This window comes from Doryrhamphus excisus, linkage group LG3 (genome assembly GCF_037039965.1).
Source record: "Doryrhamphus excisus strain RoL-2023G ecotype Guam linkage group LG3, RoL_Dexc_Guam_v1.1, whole genome shotgun sequence".
Taxonomy (NCBI): Eukaryota; Metazoa; Chordata; class Actinopteri; order Syngnathiformes; family Syngnathidae; genus Doryrhamphus; species Doryrhamphus excisus.
This window is the reverse complement of record NC_136359.1, coordinates 15686396-15707636: the sequence shown is the minus strand read 5'-3', so window position 1 is coordinate 15707636 and position 21241 is coordinate 15686396. Positions and strand designations below refer to the sequence as shown.

Here is a 21241-nt window from a genome sequence, read left to right as displayed (position 1 = left end):
TTGCCAGGCAGAATTCATTTAATTCACACACATGGAGCACAGTGGTGCCCCATACGCTCAAAATGGACAGGGAGAGTAGTTTAAACACAATTATTATTCATTTACACAAGCTATCCGTATAATGACAGTGTCATCTACTGGATGTGGTTGGGCACTGCCTCACTTGTATCTCATCCAAAATGGCCACCGCTTGATATGCTTTATCCCATTTAGCCATGCCACACTGATATTTTCAGAAGGATGTATGTGGGGCTGAACGTGAGAGTGACTTGCATCCAGACTGCTTCCACCATTGCAGGCAACTGAGCTGTCTTCCTGCCAAACTCAGTGTGGTGTGTGTGTGTGTGTGTGTGTATGTGTGTGTGTGTGGACCCCCAGCACGGCCTGACCTTTTCACCTTCTGCTTAAAAGTGTGCCTTTCCAGCGCACGTCAGCAGACATCTAGTGTGTTTGTATATAACATGTGTGTTTGTGCTGTAACATCAAGGCCTACATACACACACACACACACACACACACATGCACACTGAGCAATATCAGACAGGCTCTGTACAACACCTCTATTGTCATTTTATCAGGTACTTCTTCTTCAAGTGGACTGCACACACGTCAATGCAGCTGATCTAACACCTCCATCCCCTCCGACCAACAGAAAGTGTACTGGTGTTGACCGTCCACCTGTGTGGCAGCCCTGCTGGTCAAAGCGGTGCATCGTGAAGGGCTTCTCGAGTGTTCTAGCTACAATATTGTGTGCGTCGGTGACTTTCCACCCTCAGTGATACAGGCCACAGGTTTTCTTTCACTCCTTACGGGTGAACACTGAAGTTTTTTTTTTTTTTTTACTCACACTTGCTATAATAGTGGTATAATTAAAGAACCATATATGACAACTTTGTACTCGTGTAAATGAAAGGAAGGCAAATGCAGTAACACCCTGCAGTGACTTATTGTTGTGTATTAACCCATGGGGAAAAAAAGTGTTATTGTAGAGTGTACTTTGTAAGCAAACCTCTTGGACATACAGTATATACTGAAAATGCATAACAGTGCAATACTCTTATGTACCAGGTTGATTATTATTATTATTATTATGAATCAACGGCTTCTTCTTTAAAAGTCTCCAAAATGTTTTTTAAAAACTCACACAAGATGCTGCAACCTTTATGGTCCTAACTCACATTATTAATTGAGCACTTTGTTTCCACTGTGTAACTACACTTTTTAACCACATAATGTACCTAGCACATGTACTTCAACCTATTTAGTTGCACAGGTTAATACACCGGAATAAGGCCCATGTAGTGGAACATGTTACCCAAATGTTGGACTTGGGAGGCGGAACATCCTTAAATATAACACGCTTAATTGTTGATGAATGCCTTTGTACAGTAGTGGATACAAAGTTTTTCCTTTTTTTCTTGTTTTGTAATGTATGGTAATAATGTAAGTATGATTATTGTATTTAAAGGTATGAGAGGACTGGCAATATTTTTGACTATTTAAAAGTAATTTTGAACTCATGATATTAAAGAAGTACCTCAGGATATTGACGTGTGAGGACTGGTGAACAAAGTCAATCCCAATCAGTGAAAACAGGCACTCTCAAAATGCACATTGCAAGGTTTTTAATTTGATTGCAGGAAAAGGTTGTAAAAAAAAAAGGGCAAAACAAGTGTATTCTTCGAAAACAGCAGCATTCGGTTGTGTTGTTTGAGTGCCGTATTGCACAGTTTGGATGGGGGAGCCTGCATAATAAATGTTAACATTGTTCTTAAAAATGCTTATAGAGGGAGATTATTAGCGGCATGCAACGTAAAATATAGTAAAACATGATAACATCCTTTGGGTGGAGTTATGGAAGGCTCAATAAGCACCTCGTGTAGACCCCATGCATGGACGATTGAGGCATGATTGACACCTCTACATCTGTAACCTATAAACTGTTGTTAGGATGTAGTATAAAGAAAAGTACAGTGTGTGTAATTCATAGCTGCAACAGGCTCACCAGGGAATACTGCAGCAGTTTATGAATCCACATTTTGTGCTGTGATACTCACTGTGCCACAATCTAAAATAAGTCAGCATTTGGGTTGTAAAGAAACACTGAGACACTCTCCAATGACCTCTGATGTGTGCACTCTTTTAACGCACCGTTTTATTGTGGAAAAGGGTCATAAGACAACTAATAGACTTCAATACAGGTACACTAGGCTCATATGTGAGGGTGTCGACCCTGGTCCTTGGCTTGAGGTGAACCCGCCCCGCTGTCTACATGAATTCATATGCATTTCTTTCACAAAATAATGGAGACATTGCTCTAAATCAGGGGTGTCCTGCCTGGAGTGTTTCCCCTAAAATAATCTTCATAAATTCTGTTTTTGTATTATTTTTTTTTTTACTTTATTCGCCTAATATCACTTTTTTTCAAATACAATTTTATTTTGATTTTTCTCATAATATTCAGACTTTAAAAAAAATTGCCATCATTATTTTTCCTCATAATATTACACGTTTATTCCCATAAAATTGCAACATCCACTATTTTCTCTTAATATTTTGACTTTATGCGATGAAAGGTACAGCTGTTTTCTTTCCCCAAATGAATTTTCTTCTTAAATTTATGATTTCATTCCCATAATATTTTGATTCTCCTAACATTACAATTTTTTGCCAACCTAATGTTCCCAAAATTACAACTTTGTTGTTTTGTTTGATTCTCATAATGTTATGATTTAATAATAAAATAACATAATTTGCCTTTAATATTTAACCTTTATGAGACTAGAATGTTTATTTTTCCTCATAATATAACAACAGTATGCCTTTTTTGTCAGGCTCAAACTTTTTTCTCTTAATATTTGCATAATATTAATGTTTTAAAAAGTGACGTGGGCCAATAACAAAAACTGCCACAAATGGTCCCCCAGGCTGCACTTTGGACACCCCTGCTCTAAATAATCAGTTCAAGCATGGCTTCAGTTTCCCAACACAGACAATAGCATCCAACGATGTCTGTTCCAGCACCAATGTGCCCCAGTGCACAAAGGGCAGGTTGAGTTTGACCTCAACCCCACCAAACTTAACTTTCAGGAGGTTCTTTTATCCATCATGTAATCTCAATAGAAATGACGCTTAGGCTGGTCTTTTGAGGTAAAACAGTTACATAATGTTGCCTCGAGTTCGCTGTTGGCTGAGAACTTAGCGTGTGGGTGCATTTTTTTTTACTTGCAGCAACGTGACTAACTGACTTCCCACTTAGAATTTCTACAGGGGAGAAGGTGGGTAGCGGTCACAGCCCCCTCAGCGAAGGAGAGCCTATTAAAAAAAAGCTTGGGAATCTCCTAAGAGGTACTGTGGCCTTTTGTAAAGACTTTTACCACATCGCCACAGCTCTATCAAACAGTATGGTGCAGTTAAGCAGATGGTCATCCACCCTGGATGGCTGAGGGAACATGGGGGTGAGGGCGAGAGGGGGAGGGGCAGGGATAGTGTGACATACTGACGGATTTGGTGCACGTGCAGTGGGCCTTCATATGGGCTGTCAGTTTTCCATATGACCCCCATTTACATGATTTGGTTAGCGTGACAGCTCTACTTTACAACAACAGATATCTGTTTGGGGTTTTCCAGTGTCAAGTGGATTGAGTTCAATTATGCAAAATTGACTTTTTTGTGATGTTTAGTGATGAGTAATATTGTATGTGTCCCAAGAGTAGTGCTTCTCAAATTGTGAGGCCGGCCCCCCCTGGGTGGGTGTGAGATACAGAGTGGACAAACGTGTCATATTCAGCATGGAATTTGACTCTCGAGTACGCGTTTATGCTTCACTGCTCTCCATTTTGTTGCATTTCGCTAGTTTCTGTTTCGAGTTCAGTCAGATAAACAGATAAGATATTAGCGCTACAACATTTCTGCCCCCCCAGAGGGGGCATGACAGAAAACAATTGAGAACCACATTAATAATAACTAAGTGTATGTGTAAATGTGGGCGCCACATTACAGCAACGTCATGGAATAATTACAAATAAATATGGCGTCATAATACATAATAGTGTGATTTTCTAGGTTAAATACAGTAGAAATGATCATGATGGTCTGAGCAGCATGGAAAAACAAAATGACCATCGACCACCGAGTTAAATTATTAGTGTGATGACCAACTGGTACTGTGAGTGTGTGTCTGTGCTTATGTGTGTGGACAGTACACTAAGATAAAGTACAGTATCTTCACTAGAGTGGCTTTTTGCAGTTTAGAAATGTGTGTAACTTTTCGACTGTTACCTTGGAGTCCAATAATAATAATAATAATCGTCCCATTGAGGTCCATTAGTGTAACTTGTACCTCAATGGGACTCGTACCGTACCCCTATTTCAGACATATTGTGTCTGAGCCTCAACCCTAGCTTTCCCAGTCTGGACCGCCCAACCCATCATCATCAGAGTCCGACTCTGGAGAAGCCTCTTTGATACGGCGAAGTGCCTCATAGATGCTCCTGGTAAGAGGGTCACTGGCGGCCTCGTCCTGACCTTTCCTCTCTTTTGGGGGGACTTGCCTCAATTTGACCCCCTTCCGGATCTGAGCTAAGATGCTATTGGGGTCATCGTCACTGCTGGCAGGAGGAGGAAGGGGCCGCTGGTCGACCTTCTTCAGGTGGAAGCTCCCTCTCTTCAGGGAGGCCAGCACCTCGTCCATGGGGGAGCTCACTGCACAAAGAAAGGCCATGAATGATTCACAAAATTCACAAAAAATCAAATTTTTATGTATTATATTTTCATGGGATGGAAAAATCTGTCTCTGGTTCTGAACATCTGTTTCAATGCCAGTGTTGTATTAAGCTGAATGATGCTGTGCTCAAGTGGACGCCATGTTGCTCTTCTCACATGCAAACTAGTTGAGACTGAATCAGACGCTCCCAAAGAGTGCACTCCATTGTGCCTCACTTTCCTCTAGATCAATAATGAGTCAATTCCACACACAATTATTACACCCATGGCTACTGGCAAGTGTAGACGGATGACTCAACAAATATATACCTCGTCTGCTGTGGCCGTCAAACTCTGGAGTTTTCCTCAATTTTTTGCGGGCGCTCACCAGCTGGCTGCTGTCAAAGAAGCGAGGATGGAAGGGGCCAAGCGGAGAGAGAGGATGCTCCTCTGCAGCACTCTTTTCTTCCGCCTTCTCCCTCTGGCTGCCCGGGCTCTCTGAGGGGGACACCTGCTCCCGTATTGGCAGGGGAGGAGGAGGAGGGGGTGGAGGTGGAGGTGATGAAGGAGATGCCAGCAGTGAGGAGAGGGAGCAGGGAGAACAGAAGGAGTCGGCGGGATTGGGCACAAGCAGAGGAGGAAGTGACGCTGCCAGGCCTGTGACAGGCTGGGTGGTGAGCGTGGAGCTGAGGTCTGTCTGCACGCTAGTGCTGAGGAATAGAGGCTGCTGGCCTGGACTCCGCATGGTCACTGCAGGGTCTGAACGCTCCTCCCTCTCGCTCCCGCCATCCGTTGGCATAACCTTTCCGCGCTCCCTCCTTCTGCTGTGGGCCACGCGTATTCGAGTGGACTTCAGAATCACCTGACCCGGGTACCGCTGTACATGCAGAGATCAAGACCAGCGGGAAAAAGGAGGCAAAATCCTATCAAAACATTCATTCATCAAGTGTACCTGCTTGAAGGTGCGCAGTCTGTCCAGAGTTCTTTGCCTCTCTTGACGCACTCGACTGTTCTTTTTCTCATCCTCCTCTTCATCCAGTTTCAGCTGGAGAATTCAGACAAATATGTTCAATGATGCTTTTCAGGTGGTTAAAAAGTAAAGCAACAACACATACGAGATATGTACCTGTAAGATGTGTTGGGATAGGAGGTCTTTCTGTGTGCTTTGACGCATCTGCTGTTTCTTAATGTGATTTGACACACATATCTCCTGCAGAAACAAGAGGAGCACATTACAAGTTAAAAGATTAGAACTGAATTTGCCCCTTTGCAGCCACAACAGATCCCACTCTTCTGTTGAGACATTCTAAAGTCCCTTTTCCCAAGTAGTGTAAATGATCATATTTTAAAAGTGAAAGGCTGTACATTTTCAAAGAATAAATAGTGCACTCGTTTGTGTGACGCAGACATACACACCCGCTTGCTCCTCAAATAAGAACGCTTGGCTGTGATGCGTCCCCTTCGGGCCTCCAGTTGTCGAGCGCTGACTTGAAGCATGTGCAGTTCTTTTTTCTCGGCGGTGTCCTCCAGTGTAATATCAGCTGCACTTTCAAAGGTGTCGTAGTACACCACCTCATCCTGACGTTCTGCACAACAAATACAAACACATAGGTTACATTATAGCACAGTTATAGTACTCAACTGGTAGGTCAGGACCCATAAATGTTATCTACAGGTACTCCGATTTCCTCTCACAGTCCAAAAATACGCTTGCTAAGTTAACTGGAGATTGTCCACAAGTGTGGATGTGAGTGCGAATGGTTGTTTATACATATATATCATATATGGGTCCTCTGGTTGGTGACTTGTCTGCGGTGCACGCTGCCTCTTGCCCAATGTCAGCTGACCCATGCATGTATCAGGTACATTTACATATATTACAGCTTACAACAAGTTTGTGTTGATGGCAAAAACTAAATACTGCTTGGGTTTTTAAAATGTCAATTTTTAGTCTTTGCCAAGGAAAACAGCAAATCTGAAGCACACTATATAAGCATGTGTGAGTTAATTAAAAATTAATTATGACACACACGTTTTCACAGCCTGTTTTAAAAAGTTTTTTTTAAAGTGGGTTGTGATATAAAGAGGGTCATCATTGGTTAGTCTTGCCAAAGCACTGCGACAATTCTGTTTTTTAGTCTTTTAACCCCGCTAGACCTTTTACAACTGTGGTGATAATTAATCATATCATATTAAAACTATTGTTTTTCAATACGATGTTGCAACAAAAGAAAAAACAATCACGGCAGGCGACTGAGGCAAGTGGTACGTGCCACCATTACATCCCACCTACCCATCCTCCATGGTTCCATGGTGTAATGGTTAGCACTCTGGACTCTGAATCCAGCGATCCGAGTTCAAATCTCGGTGGGACCTAATTTTTTTTTTATATACCGTATATATATGAGGTATACAACACATTGTATGTTCTAATTAGATAAAAATCATTCAAAGGTTTATTTGTGATTAAAAACATAAGATTTTGGCCTATGTCATAGTGGTTTTAGTTGCAGTGTCAAAAGGACCGTACCACATCATGCTGTTAGTGTCTCTAATATTTACTTGTAAGTCAAAATAACCAAACCAGACTTATGATAATGAGCTATCCGACAGTGTCAATCCAAACTGAGCTGACCGTTATTTTTGTAAAGAAAGCCATTTTGTGTAGGAAAAGCTAAAGGAACGGTACAATGGAACATACATGGGAAAATCTTTAGGCTTATTACACTCAGTAAATGTTAGTGGTGGGACAGGAATATACCATGTTTTGCCCCAAAGCAGCCATGACTGTTGAAATGAAGACACACCTGTCATCTGTCTTCGAATGCTGTCTAACTGAGCAGTGAGAAGCAGCTCTTCACACTGAAGGATCTCAGACTGGATGTCATACAGTTGGAGCTGCAGCTCATAGTACTGTGACTCCATGTGGTCCAGAAGGGTCATTGCATGCTCGCTGCTACACAGGCTCTGCATCTGAGGGGATACAAAAAAAAAACAGCTTGCATGACTTAAATGGACTGCGGCATGATGGGCATTGTTTGTTCTGGTGCACACCTCTTCTCTAAGGGTGTGCTTCCTCTGCTCCAGGCTGATCTCCCGGGCTCTCTGCAGTTGCAGGGTTTCCTTGGCGACAGAGTAACGGAGTCTCTCCATCCGTTCCACTGCTGATGTCCATGAGGCCTTACCAAACTTGCGCTGGTCCACCTTCATACGCTCATAAACACCTGCAAACACACAAAATCAAACACATGACTACACATGAATAGTTCAGCTTTAATGTGAGTAACCGACACACTCCAAAATACCATATGTGCACCCCACAAAATGCTTTCTTTTAAATGTGACAAAGCTGAGGCGAGAGTGTGACATCTAGTGGTCACATTTGGGCATAACAAGCTTCTTATGTGCCTGGAACACACAGGCACACACAGGTTTAAACATCTGCCACATGCTAGCTCACACAAGCAGTATATGTATTTTTTTTAATCCAAGAAAAAGCCTCAATATAAATATATATACTTACATACGCACAACATATTACAAAATGCCTGACCCAATGGGATGTGACAGAATACTGGTTATGCGGTTTTCATCCTCAAGTTACTAAGACTGCTACTGTCTTTCACTAACTTTGCAATATATGAATAGCACTTGAGCGGCAACTATTCTTACAATAATTTTCAGACTTAAAGATACAACTGTGCAATCTTGGCATATATGACTACAAATACCACTGAATGCGATGTTCACATTAATTGCCATGAATGCACAAAAATCTTCCAAATACAAATAAAAAAATATTATGTAAACTTCCTTGGAATGACGTTGAATAACATTTAATGGCCTTCATTTTTGCAATTTTCTTTTACAAGCTTTTAATACCCAGAGAACACCCTCTATAAACATGCTCTTAGTAGGAGTTTCCATGTTAAATTTAAGCAGCTGTCAAATGCGTCATTTTGATCAGATGCCCATTTAACTTAATTTTTACAGCTTCTGGACATGCAAACACAAGAGTAATTGGGTAACATAAAATAATAACAGGAATATTACAATAAGAAATTCACATGTTGAAAATAACTATCCATCCATCAATTTTCTGTAACGCTTGTCCTCACTGGGGTTGCAGGTATGCTGGAGCCTATCCCAGCAGTCTTATCCTATCCCAGCAGATACACCCTGGACTGGTCATCAGCAAATCGTGGGGCTTCAAAATAACTACCAATCATTTAAAGTAAAGTTATTGACAAAAAGCTCCACTAAAAAGAATACTTAACAAACATGCTGACAAAATTATAACTATAACTACAAATATTTGTGTGATGTGTTCTATGGCATGTGTGACTTGGCATAATGGTACATTACCTTTCTGAGCTCTGGCAGTTGTCTCAAAGTATTTTACAGTGAAGTCCTGGATAATAAGGACCGCCTCCTGAGCTTTCCTCTGCCAATCAGAGTCCTCCTTCTTGAGGGCTTCAACGCGCCTCGGGCCCAGGTAGTCATTCTCCATGGAGATCTGGTGAGAGAAGGTCGTCTTTGTTACTTTATTCACTTTGTTCGTCCATAGCAACACTAGCTGGTGAATATGTAAATGACATTTCTAGTCCATTGATGGAGTGTATGAGTATCTACTTCAAAAGTTGATACAAGCACATTTTTAGCTCAGTTTTACTGTGTGCACTAACAAGCATAGTGCTGTTTTAAAAAGTGTTGGCTGCCATTATTAATTGATTTTACAGTGAACTTTACTGGGTTCCATAAAAGACAACACAAACAAACACATTCCATGCTCTGGGGGGCATTATTGGGTCTCGGTGGTACTGTGAGATAAATGCTACATTATAGTTTTTAACCACAGCTCAGCTTTCTTGCATTTGGTAATAAGCCACAGCAATGCAGCAGTTCAGCCACTCTCTGAACCTACGAGGTCATGTCAGCGGGAAGGCGGGGCTGTGGTGTGAAATGCTGCAACACCCCTAGGCTGACACATGAGGTTCCATGGTGTAATGGTTAGCACTCTGGACTCTGAATCCAGCGATCCGAGTTCAAATCTCGGTGGGACCTTAAAGATTTTAGATCCTGGGTTGTTTGCTCTACAAAAACAGCCTATGTAATTTTAAACACATCTAATGAAGAAAGTCAACCTAAAACAGAACGCAGATCATACTTTATTCATATGTCTCCGAGGCTGCAGGTAACTGGAGATGCCCAGCATACCACTCACCACCCACACACTATGTGACCTCAATAACAGAGCTGTGCTTTTTGTTGGTTCTGTATCTTTATAAACATACCAGCATAAAATTGGATAGACCGGCACAAGATACAGACTTTTGATTGACACTCAGAGGGTTACCCAAGTTTAAGACGGTATATCTGAAAAAGACAAGTCAGACAAGTTGTCATGCATGGCGCTAAACAAATTCTCACAAAGAGCTTTTCCTCCTGACACACCCGTGAACTGGAGAAATGCAGCCAATATATTTAGGAAAACAGTACTGTTAATAATGCTCATGATTGTGTTTACAACGACTGAGGCAAAATGTATTGTATTACTTACTGTAACCAGCAGAGGCACTGTTGATTAAGTCTCAAGTAACTAGGGGTTCAGTATCTCACCCAAGGACATGATCATGGAAATATTAAATCCATTAAAATTTCTCTGCAATGCGTAGCCTCCACTGTCAGATAGTTTATTATTGTGAGTCGGGTTTGGTTATTTTGTCTTACCGTATTTACAACAACCAAATATTAGAGACACTAATAGTATGTTGTACACGGCGAGATGCCTTTTCATTTGCTGGTTGTTGCGGAGCATGAATTTCAATGGGAGAGATGCATGCCAAGCTCTTATAAAATGCACTTCTGCCACCTTGTGGTCATTATTTTGGCTAAAAACTGCATCAAACATAATATCTTCTATTGTGGAGTTGCATCATCACCTCTTTGTGCCTCTTGCACAAAAAAACGTAAAAGATGTATAAATACGTCCTTGGGAGTAAGCGGTCAGGTTTAAAAAAAATGTAGAAATACGTCTTTGGTAGCGAATGAGTTAAAACTCAAAGGGTGTACCTAAGAAATATACAAAAACTAAAATTAAAAAGTGCAAACATGAGTTTAAAATGAAAATAAAAGCATCTATTTTTAAGTTTTCCTATAAGCCATTGCACCTGAGCAACGCATTCATTGCCAGCCGGGTCGCTGCAATGATGTCAGCCTCCCTCTGTGCTCCTCTGGCTCCCTCTGGTTCACAGCTGCACAGTTAAGACACCGAAATTTACTGTAGATCATATTAGAATGTGAAGGTGTACCTAATTAGGTGTCTAATGTGTATTTAGTGCTTCTTTGTGATTTGGAAGTGATGTGCTGTGTCAATGAACTAAAAACAAATGTGCCATTAACACTTCATGAACTGGAGTAATTTGAGTACTTCTATCATGCCTTCGTTCGGTGGCTTTCTCTGCCTTGCTTTAAAATATCTATCCTGTTCAGAAAGCAGTAATTACAACAACAACTTCTACATGATGTTGTTGAACACTTTTATGAAATACAAAATCTTCCGTGGTGGTGTTACCTTAATTTGTTGTCTGCGTAGCATGGCCAGCTCCCTCATGTCTCGGAATGGCTGCAGCAGGTACTGGTACAGCTGCGTGGAGGCCTCCAGCAGGGATCCATAAGCCTGGTCCTCCTCCTCATAAAGCTCCAACAATTCTACCATGCTGTCCATGCTCCTGTGTCTTTCCAGGAGCTACACACACAGTTATTGGAAAATGTGATAAAACCTGGAATTGGTCACCTTGTTGCGGGCATAACAGCTTCTGGGAAGACTTTATATAAGATATTGGGATGTGTCTGTTAAATCACCAGCCACAATCAAAGTAAAGCATACAAGAGGCGTACTGAAAAGAGTATTATTAGCCCATCAATAGTAACGCACACTCCACTGCAAGGCTAAAAGGAGGAATGCTTTGTGCAACTGTACATACCAACAGTATAACAAAATGCAGACTCTCAGCACTGAATCCGATCTACTGCTGGGAATAAGATCAATAGTCCCACTTTTTCCCCCCTGACTGAAATACTCCTATGCAATGCACTGCATGCAAGCACTGAAATAGCCAACCCTCAAATGAAGAGAGGGGATCAATAGGACTGTGTGTGTGCGCATGTGGATAGATTTTGAATTAGATGAATTGGATTTTGGACGGTGTTTTCATTTTGAATGAGCATGATCTGTTTTTTACCTGCATCTGTTTATTTATTCTGTATCTTCGAATTCTTTCATTCCTTTTAGCTAAATTTACAGTTCATAATTTCACAGAAAACCGATTTAACTTTTTTTCCAATGCACCCCTCACATATCCTTTACACTTTAAAGGATAAGCGTAAAGTTTACTTGACTTTTGACAAAAGTCAGACGACAGCATCCCCTTAGACAAGTTGCCAGTCAGTCACAAGGCACTAAATTACAACTTGGAGATTTTTCATCCACAATGATGAATGAATGTAAATATGGAAGTCCTCCATTAAGGCATTAGTTGTTCTGCAAGTCAAACGATGCATTAATGTGAGCTCATCAGTCACTGACAAATTAGTATTAATAGGCATTCTTTTAAGATAAGCAGCAGTACATCAATCTCTGCTGTAGGTGTGTTTATGTCTGGATAATATACAAAAAGGGTAAAGTAAATGGTATTTCACTTCTATAGCACTTTTTCCACCTCCAAGGCGCTCAAAGCGCGACTGGGGATTCAGTATTTTGCCCAAGGACACTTCGACATGATCACAGCAGGACAGAGAATAGAACCCACAACCTTCAGGTTGGGAGACAACCACGCAACACCAGCTGAGCCACATTGCCCTCAAGTGTCAGGTGGGAAAACCAGTTCAAGAAGTGCTCCACTTCCAGCATCAAATCAGCTGGCATAGGCTCCAGCTCAAATCGGATCAAATGGATAAAATCGTATCCGTCCATTCATTTTCTATTCCGCTTATCCTCATCAGTCAAGTCATATATTTTGTTGTCATTTGGTATATTGCATGTTTTGAAATGTAGTGTTATATACCCAATTAGTTTTATGTATGTTTAGTTTTATATAGTTTAATTCCCTTGTATTAAGTCTAGTAATTGGATGCAGCTTTTTTTCTTATTTTATTATAGTCAATGTTTTTCACTTTTTTGTATTAACATTTGTTTTCAGCAGCTGTTTGAACTTAGAACTTTTCAATAGTTGTTAAATATGATTCATTGATACTGGTAAGATGTGTATGTGAATATCCATCCATCCATTTTCTATGCACCAAGCCTTTTATATACACATCGTGTATTAGTTGAAAAACTCCTGACATAAGACTATGATCACTTTCAGCCCAATGCAGCCACTTGTGTTTACTTTAAAATGCTCAACTATTGTATCAAACTGCGCTTATTGGCAAAATGCACGAAATTGCTATATTTTCATTTGACAGGCAGAAGGGTAGAGTCAACCAACATGGCAGTACACAGCATCAATATTCTTCTCAAAGTTGCCCGCATACATGCAGGTCATGAGACACTAAAAACTTAAATCTCACCTCTTGCAGATGTTTGCTTTCACGCTGAAGTGCTTCCTCGTATCCAGACTGCTTCAGCTCACTAAGGCTCTCATAGTACTCATCTGGGTCATCATTTTCAGTGAAGAGAACCTGGGAGAGGATCTTCCAGCCGCATATATCTAGTGCATGGCCCAGGTAGAGCTGCAACTTAGAACAGAGTTCATCCATCTCAGTCTCTGAGACCTCAGCTGGCCCGAACAGCACTGTCCACATTCCGCTGGGTTCCTCTGGAAAGACAGGAAGACAGGGCTCCAGGTCGGAGTTGACAGAACACAGCTGCTGGTGGACCGCCCGCAGGTCCTGGAAGGAAAAGAGTCCTGCCCAACTGCAGTCCTCCCGACTAAGACTATCCTCTAGGTCCAAAGTGCCCACACAGGACTGCTGCTCCTCTCGCTGCGACTCAGGCTCAGAACTAACATGACATGACACATAGTTGACCACAGTCTTAATTTTAACAGGACTTAGTTTGGAACCTGGAAGCTTGCTTTTAAGGCCTTTAACCGCAGCATCTCTTGCTCCTGAGCCAGGGCTCCGGGACAGTTTATCCCCTGCAGGACTTCCGGGCCATCTTGTTTTGTCTCCATCCTCCTCCCTGCTGCTGCCAAAGCTTCGCCTCTGCGCCGTCCTGTTGTGACATGTGATGGCAAATTTGCCTTCTACTTCATTCCATGCTACGATAAAAACAAATTTATGCTTCTCCTTTTCTTCGAACGCATTTGGGCGAACGGCTACCCAGCCCGACTCAAAATTATCCTCCATTGTGAATGACATCTCCTCAAAGTGATAAAACTACACAGCTATGCGTATGAAGGCATCACCGCAGCTCTGACGCAAGCTATGCATGTTAGAGTGTTATAACGCCATTTACCAACCGCTGAGACGATATTAAGCAGTTCGCCCCGTTATCCTTCGCTGCGGCGGGTGTTTTTGGAATAATGCGGTGTCATTTCCATCCACTTGGCTGTCAAGCAGCCAGAGTCCGTTAGCTTCATCATTAGCGTAACACTGAAGCATCTCACACGATAGCGCGCACTGTGTTGAACCACTGCAGACCTCCTTGAAGAGTGTTCCTCTTCACCCTTCGCACCGTAAAGAGTCGGAAAAACGACTCCCACAAATCCCTAAAACGCGACAGAATGACGCCATTAAAAGGGAGCGACGGTGTTTGGCCAATCCCGCGATCTTCTTGTGCTGTTAGCATTGCTTCCTCGCTAATAACATTGATATGTTTACAGAGCTGACCAGATCTATACTGATGCCTTCAAAGACAGTGGGAAAAGTGTGAAAGCTGTAGTACTGTACTGTGCATTCATTTTACACAGGAACACATGAACACTTGCACGCTCTTTTGCTAATGACTAAAAAATATATAAATGTCAATTAAAAACAATTATATTATTAAGTGATATTTGAAAATTGCGTGCTATCCATCGTTTTAAGATAAAAACATTAGTTAGAATTGTAAACACATTTGTATTTACTTATACATGTGTATGAAATATTCCGTTATAACTACCCTCTAGCACCGGGCATTAATGGGCATGAATAAAATATCACGTTGTTGCATCGGCTAATATTTATTATTTAAATAAGCACACACTTATCAATACAGGTGTCACATTACATGTAATTATTTGATAGTCGCTAGGTGGCAGCAACCTATTTTCTGCCTCTGAACCCTCATCAGGGAAATAACGAAGAAAAGTTACAGCACTTCCGGGCGGGCTGTTTGACATGAGTATACGGTAATGTTTCTTTCGTAAAAGTTGGTATTTACAGGCTAGACATAAAAATAGATCCATATAGACAACTAATATAATTTATACTTTATTATTCCGTAATATTGTGTGTTAGTTTTGACGGATGGCTGTGTCATTGGAGCGTGATAATACAATTTGATTTGACGTTCATTTGACTGTAGGAGTTCTGGTTTTCTTCACATTGCTGGGTATGTTTAGCAGTATGTGCTAGGTATGATGTTAGGGTAAATTGAAAAGCATGCATGCATAATAAATTGCATACTTACGTAATAATAACTGTGATTGGCCGGCGAACAGTCCAGAGTGTACCCAGCCTCTCGCCCGAAGACAGCTTTGATAGGCGGTAGAAAATGAATGAACGTAATAATAATACGTTTTGTTAAGCAGTGTACACAAGTGTCAATTGGAATCCATAAACTGTCATACAGGCGTTTTTTTAAATTTGAAATCCACCAAAAGGCGAGAAATATCTCTATGACAAATCTAGGAAACAATTAATTATGTACAGTTCATACAGTTCTTGTATTTTTTTTCAAGTCCAGGCTGTAAATGGACGCAACTGACAACATGGAGAACCTCAACCAAATCATTGAGGGTGTGGTTCTAAATGATGGATCCAGCAGCCAGTCTGACCCCTTGCCAGACATAATGAGGTACTTCTGCCATGATTATAAGAGTAACAGTGTGAGTTGGTAGTCTGTACGGTCCCTGTGATTGACTGGTGACCAGTCCAGGGCATATCCCACCTTTCACCCAAAGTCCAACTCCCTGTGACTCTGAACAGGATAAGCGGTAGACGATGGATAAAAAGATTGATCTATTTATATTCTGTATTATTTTATTTCAGGATAAAAGAGCAGATGTTTAACCAGTGTTTTGAGATGGAAGTGCAACTCAATGCAGGTAAATACATCACTGCAATTTTGCCATCATTTACATTTTTTGTCATCAGAACAAGTGTAAATATCAGGTCTTCTGTAGCAGGGAAAAATAAGAGCTCATGCACTTCATCTGAAGCAGAAAGAAAATTGTGAGTGCTTGATTGTTCATTCGGTTTCTGAAATGGCAAATTACATGTTTCATTAAGATTTTTTTTGGCCTCACAGGGCAGAAAATGTCAGCGAGCTGGAAAGAGTCAAGAGCATTCATTTTAACTGCACACTGGCTTTGCACAGGTAAAACACAGTTTAGAAGAAGCAAGAATATAATGTGTTATGGAAGGATGATAAAATTAGGTACAGCTGCATCCGTTCAATGACATAATCTACTTTTACAATGATAAGTAATGCCATATTGCCATATTTAGCCACTAATCCTGTGCAAGTTACAACCAGAATAATAAACTTGTTAAATATAGTATATGAAATTACAAGATGTGTGTTTTAGAATGCAGATGTGGCATGCCATTGGAGAAAAACTGAAAGAGAATGATGCAGAGGCAGTGTAAGTTAACAGACAGAAATTATGCACTTACTTTCAGAAAACGTGTTTTCGTATCCATTTAACCCACTTATGTTGTTTACAGTGACCTGAAAGCCACCAATGATCGCTGCATGATGCTTTGCTCACGTATAAAACAAGTTCAGCAAGTAAGCCAGATCCATCATGTTTTCCCTCTGCCAAAATTTCTGATATCTTAAGTAGAATAAGGACATGTGTCTTAACGCAAATGAAATCATATCGCTAAGTGATTACATAAAAACAATGCAAGAGTCATGTTATGCTGAGATAAATACTGTATGGTTTTCTTCTTTTCCTCAAAGGAATCAAGGGATCTTCAAGATGAAATCACAGGACTCCAAAAAAACAGACTTGGTCTGTAAATATGGTTTACATTCAATATTTTTCCCACTCATGCTGTTTGACAAACACCTTCTATTTTATAGAGCTGAAACGTCTCACGCATGAGAAAATGAAGGACATTGAAGACTTAATGGTAAAGAAAGAGCACCCCGATGCAGAAAAGTACAAAGTCGCCTTGGAGAAAGGCCAAGCAAACCTGGAGAAATACAAAAAGATTACCATCATGACGCAGAATGTCTTCAGGGTAAATATAATACATTACTGTAGTTTCAAAACTCTGTGAAAATATATGTAAGTAATTCCTGTGTGCAGGGAATTCTGCTGGCTTATAGAGTAAACTGGATGGAGAATCCTAAACTGAGAGACATCGCTATGACATTGGAGGAACTTCCCATCTCTGACTAAGGAAGGGGTTCACTTCTCTTGTGTAAAATATATAGATGTAGGAAAAAAATATTAGACCACCCTTGTTTCTTCAGTCTCCTGTTCATTTTAATACCTGCTATAACTAAAGGTTATAAAGATAAATATTTGTTTGGACAAATATAACGGTGACAACAAAAATAGCTCACAGGAGTTTAAGTGTTATCAAAAAAACCATTGATGTTGTTAGATACCAGCTCTTTCGTATTAAATTCGTATTATCTGTTTTTGTTATCATATTTGTCCAACCAAGTGCACCTTTAGTTGTACCAGGCATTAAAAACAATAAACTGAAGAGACAAGGGTTTTTATTTTTCGTATATTTCTTGTATTAAACGAAATAAAAAAACAAATACGCTATACTTGTTGTTATTGTCATTACAAGTGTTGCCACCGGGGGGCGATACACGCCCCGATTAATCACGTTATGTCTCGAACATCAACGAAGAAGGGGTGTTTACACGTGTGTAACAAGTTCCCTCAAATTCTTTGGAATTATTTCCATAATTTAGAGTTTCTGGAGCTTGTTTATACACAACAGACCACAAAATGCCGAAAGTCAAAGCACAGAAGAAAAGCAGGCAACACCAAGAAGTTAAAAACCAAGGTAGGTTCTCTCATTCCAAAGGTTTAACATACCATTGCTAATGCTAGCTACGGTCTCACTGACTTGACATTACGTGATGCGATCTCAAAGTACACTCAAGTCTACAACAACTACTTGGTATTTGGTCCATTTCCTTCTGAAACCAATACATCGATCTCTTAACCGGTATCGGAATTTCACAACAAGCGTTTTGAGAATGGATTCGGGATCCCAATATCTGTGTTACAGGTATTATGTTCAACACTGGAATCGGCCAGCACATATTGAAGAATCCTCTGGTTGTAAATGGCATCATTGACAAGGTAGCCTGTCTGTTTTAGTTTTTGTGCAAATGTGAACACCACATATAGTACAGTTGGACTGCATGTGACGCGTCACTTACTTTTCAGGCTGCACTGAGGCCAACAGATGTGGTCCTGGAGGTGGGACCTGGTACTGGTAACATGACTGTTAAATTGCTAGAAAAGGCTAAGAAGGTAAGAAACTGAGGTAATTAACAGTAGTTGTATTTTAGGATCATCACAAGCTGAATTTATGTTCCTTTTGTGTGTGTGTTGCAGGTGGTGGCCTGTGAGTTGGACACCAGATTGGTGGCTGAGCTTCAGAAAAGAGTACAGTGCACGTAAGTGGAGTCGCCATTGTGTCATCAGTTGTATGTACATGTTATTAATGTTGTAATAAGCTCACATTGTTGCCTTTCAACAGACCCATGCAAACCAAACTTCAGGTATTAGTTGGAGATGTTTTAAAAACAGACCTGCCGTTCTTTGACGTGTGTGTGGCCAATTTACCTTACCAGGTGAACCATTGTTTTCTTAAGATTGCACACATATTCTATGCTAATTATATAACTTGTTTCATATTTTACTTTGAATTATACAGATTTCATCACCATTTGTCTTCAAATTGCTGCTACATCGACCCTTCTTCAGGTACCAAATGTTACTTTCATTTAAAAGTTCCCATCCAGTAAGTCTGCATGTCTCGTGTGTGTTCCTTTTGTTCAGGTGTGCGGTGCTAATGTTCCAGAGAGAGTTTGCCATGCGTCTGGTAGCCAAGCCCGGAGACAAGCTGTACTGCAGACTGTCCATCAACACTCAGCTACTGGCTCGTGTGGACCATCTCATGAAAGTATGCAAATTGTTTGGACATTTTACTGCTCAGATACTTTAAATGTTGACCAATCTTCCTTCCTCAGGTAGGGAAGAATAATTTCCGTCCTCCTCCTAAAGTGGAGTCCAGTGTTGTGAGGATAGAGCCCAAAAACCCTCCACCTCCTGTTAACTTCCAGGTAATATTTCAGAACCTAAAAATTCATCCATACTATTCACGGGCATTAAAAAGTTGCAGCCTAGGGTCCCACAGCACAATTTCTATTGGCCCTCGCCATATTCTGAAAATTGGTAAAATATTGCATTAGATATGGCACTAATTGACTTTGTCATATATAATGCAAAGCCAAGATGTTTCATTCAGATAGCTTAGCAATTTAAAGATTGGGCTGCATTTAAATGTTGGTCTAAAACTACTGTGATGTCATTTCTGTTAAGGAGTGGGATGGCCTGGTCAGAATAGCCTTCATAAGGAAGAATAAAACCCTCAGCGCTGCGTTCAAGTGAGTATCTGTGGTAGTCAGTTGCTATACAAAACTTGTTTCCACCAAGCAGTACAGTGTAGAACAGTTAGTACTGGTCTGGTTATTTTTATAGTAGGATGTGATACCAACTTCGATAGCAGGCAGTGTAAAATATCCATGATTTCAGGATAGGATGATGCAAGACTGCAGCTATTACAGGATTATATTCCAGTGAATGTTAAAAGTTCTCAAAGAGTCACATTTTTTGGGATGTCTAGGTCGACTGCAGTAGAGCAGCTCTTGGAGAAGAACTACAGAATCCACTGCTCGGTACACAATGTGGTGCGTAATCATTATCACACTATTGGGATTCTATGTGTTGACCTACTTAGCTGAAAGTTAACATGAGACACTCCATCCTGACAGGAAGTTCCAGCAGACTTCAGCATCTCCAAGAAAATAGAGAGCATTTTGAAAGAGGCAGAATTCAATGAAATGAGAGCCAGGTCCATGGATATTGATGATTTCATGGTGTAAGTTGGAAAATAGTCTAATATTTTTCTATTTATTTCACCCTCCTGAGAGCTGATGGCCAAAGATGCCATGTCAGTCAGTACAATGCCATTTACTTGTGACTGAATCATCATGTTTGTATTTACAGATTGCTTCATGCTTTCAACTCAGCTGGGATCCACTTTTCATAAGGACATACAGACACAAGGAGGTGCACACCATTGAGGGGAAATACTGCAGTATCACCTTCCCACTGGAGTTGTGAGACTTGTACAAAGATTGACATGCCAAAAACCTCACATTGAGATTCTTGCATGTACTAGTACTATTTAGAATATCAGTGAGCATGCATGGACATAAGGAAGAGGAACGTGTTCATGTTAGTACATTAAAATCCACAAATTTTCCAGGAAATGAAATAAAATTCCTACAGCTCAGGAATGCTGTCAACCTGACCAGTAAGTCATTTCAGTGTCATTTGAATGTGTGATGCTTTCTTAGAACTTATACATTTTTTTTATGGATGACAAATACCTTGCAAGAAGGCTGCCTAGTCATAGGTGCTATTGTGAAATGTGATTGGTTGCTTAGAGAGAGTTACAGTGAAGAAAATAAGTATTTGAACACCCTGCTATTTTGCTATTTCTCCCACTTAGAAATCATGGAGGGGTCTGAAATTTTCATCGTAGGTGCATGTCCACTGTGAGAGAGATAAACTAAAAAGAAAAATCCAGAAATCACAATGCATGATTTTTTAACAATTTATTTGTGTGATACAGCTGCAAATAAGTATTTGAACACCTGTGTATCATCTAGAATTCTGACCCTGAAAGACCTGTTAGTCTGCCCATTAGAAGTCCACCTGCACTCCATGTATCATCCTGAATCAGATGCACCTGTTTGAGGTCGTTAGCTGCATAAAGACACCTGTCCACCCCATACAATCAGTAAGACTTTAACTTGTAACATGGCGAAGACCAAAGAGCTGTCCAAAGACACCAGAGACAAAATTGTACACCTCCACAAGGCTGGAAAGGGCTACGGAGCAATTACCAAGCAGCTTGGTGAAAAAAGGTCCACTGTTGGAGCTATCATTAGAAAATGGAAGAAGCTAAACATGACGGTCAATCTCAATCGGAGTGGAGCCCCATGCAAGATATCACCTCGTGGGGTCTCAATGATTCTAAGAAAGGTGAGGAATCAGCCCAGAACTACACGACAGGACTTGGTCAATGACCTGAAAAGAGCTGGGACCACCGT

General features: G+C 40.7%; 3 protein-coding genes and 2 non-coding genes across 6 annotated transcripts; 4 read left to right on the top strand and 1 right to left on the bottom strand.

Annotated features, from left to right (window-relative positions):
- Positions 1-2541: 2541 nt before the first annotated feature.
- On the bottom strand, positions 2542-14580 carry LOC131128783 (junction-mediating and -regulatory protein-like). The gene is made up of 10 exons (XM_058072009.2): positions 13279-14580; positions 11279-11452; positions 9070-9220; positions 7759-7928; positions 7512-7677; positions 6121-6290; positions 5831-5914; positions 5657-5749; positions 5035-5581; positions 2542-4704 (listed from the first exon to the last, which is right to left on the bottom strand). The coding sequence occupies exons 1-10, from the start codon at positions 14068-14070 to the stop codon at positions 4400-4402; spliced, it is 2652 nt and encodes an 883-aa protein (XP_057927992.2). The 5' UTR covers positions 14071-14580; the 3' UTR covers positions 2542-4399.
- On the top strand, positions 7009-7080 carry trnaq-cug (transfer RNA glutamine (anticodon CUG)). Its single transcript has one exon. It is a non-coding gene; the product is annotated as a tRNA-Gln (tRNA).
- Positions 9697-9768, top strand: trnaq-cug (transfer RNA glutamine (anticodon CUG)). Its single transcript has one exon. It is a non-coding gene; the product is annotated as a tRNA-Gln (tRNA).
- Positions 14581-14918: 338 nt separating the features above from the next.
- On the top strand, positions 14919-17637 carry cenph (centromere protein H). 2 transcript variants are annotated; one of them, XM_058072022.2, is made up of 10 exons: positions 14919-15044; positions 15602-15712; positions 15907-15962; positions 16041-16089; positions 16166-16234; positions 16446-16502; positions 16585-16648; positions 16823-16874; positions 16946-17106; positions 17175-17637. In XM_058072022.2, the coding sequence occupies exons 2-10, from the start codon at positions 15609-15611 to the stop codon at positions 17265-17267; spliced, it is 705 nt and encodes a 234-aa protein (XP_057928005.2). In that variant the 5' UTR covers positions 14919-15044; positions 15602-15608; the 3' UTR covers positions 17268-17637. The 2 variants fall into 2 exon arrangements, with proteins under 2 accessions (XP_057928005.2, XP_057928006.2); XM_058072023.2 differs by lacking the exon at positions 14919-15044 and adding an exon at positions 15067-15247.
- A 49-nt stretch (positions 17638-17686) lies between these two features.
- dimt1l (DIM1 dimethyladenosine transferase 1-like (S. cerevisiae)) lies at positions 17687-20447 on the top strand. Its single transcript, XM_058072021.2, has 12 exons — positions 17687-17892; positions 18121-18194; positions 18282-18368; positions 18453-18514; positions 18598-18691; positions 18775-18824; positions 18900-19023; positions 19091-19183; positions 19443-19507; positions 19747-19810; positions 19895-20001; positions 20130-20447. Exons 1-12 carry the CDS (start codon positions 17835-17837, stop codon positions 20170-20172), a joined length of 921 nt encoding a protein of 306 aa, XP_057928004.1. The 5' UTR covers positions 17687-17834; the 3' UTR covers positions 20173-20447.
- The last annotated feature ends 794 nt before the right edge of the window (positions 20448-21241 follow it).

What these genes read in the sequence shown, in the direction of transcription:
- LOC131128783 (XM_058072009.2), bottom strand. Translation starts at nt 14,070, where the DNA reads ATGTCATTCACAATGGAGGATAATTTTGAGTCGGGCTGGGTAGCCGTT. An exon ending in TACGCAGACAACAAATTAAG is followed by an intron (nt 9,221 to 11,278) that starts GTAACACCACCA and finishes TTCTCTCACCAG; the next exon opens with ATCTCCATGGAGAATGACTA. An exon ending in AGCACACCCTTAGAGAAGAG is followed by an intron (nt 7,678 to 7,758) that starts GTGTGCACCAGA and finishes GTATCCCCTCAG; the next exon opens with ATGCAGAGCCTGTGTAGCAG.
- cenph (XM_058072022.2), top strand. Translation starts at nt 15,609, where the DNA reads ATGGACGCAACTGACAACATGGAGAACCTCAACCAAATCATTGAGGGT. An exon ending in TCTGAAGCAGAAAGAAAATT is followed by an intron (nt 16,090 to 16,165) that starts GTGAGTGCTTGA and finishes TTGGCCTCACAG; the next exon opens with GGCAGAAAATGTCAGCGAGC. An exon ending in TGCACACTGGCTTTGCACAG is followed by an intron (nt 16,235 to 16,445) that starts GTAAAACACAGT and finishes TGTGTGTTTTAG; the next exon opens with AATGCAGATGTGGCATGCCA.
- dimt1l (XM_058072021.2), top strand. Translation starts at nt 17,835, where the DNA reads ATGCCGAAAGTCAAAGCACAGAAGAAAAGCAGGCAACACCAAGAAGTT. An exon ending in GTGTGGACCATCTCATGAAA is followed by an intron (nt 19,024 to 19,090) that starts GTATGCAAATTG and finishes TTCCTTCCTCAG; the next exon opens with GTAGGGAAGAATAATTTCCG. An exon ending in ACCCTCAGCGCTGCGTTCAA is followed by an intron (nt 19,508 to 19,746) that starts GTGAGTATCTGT and finishes TGGGATGTCTAG; the next exon opens with GTCGACTGCAGTAGAGCAGC.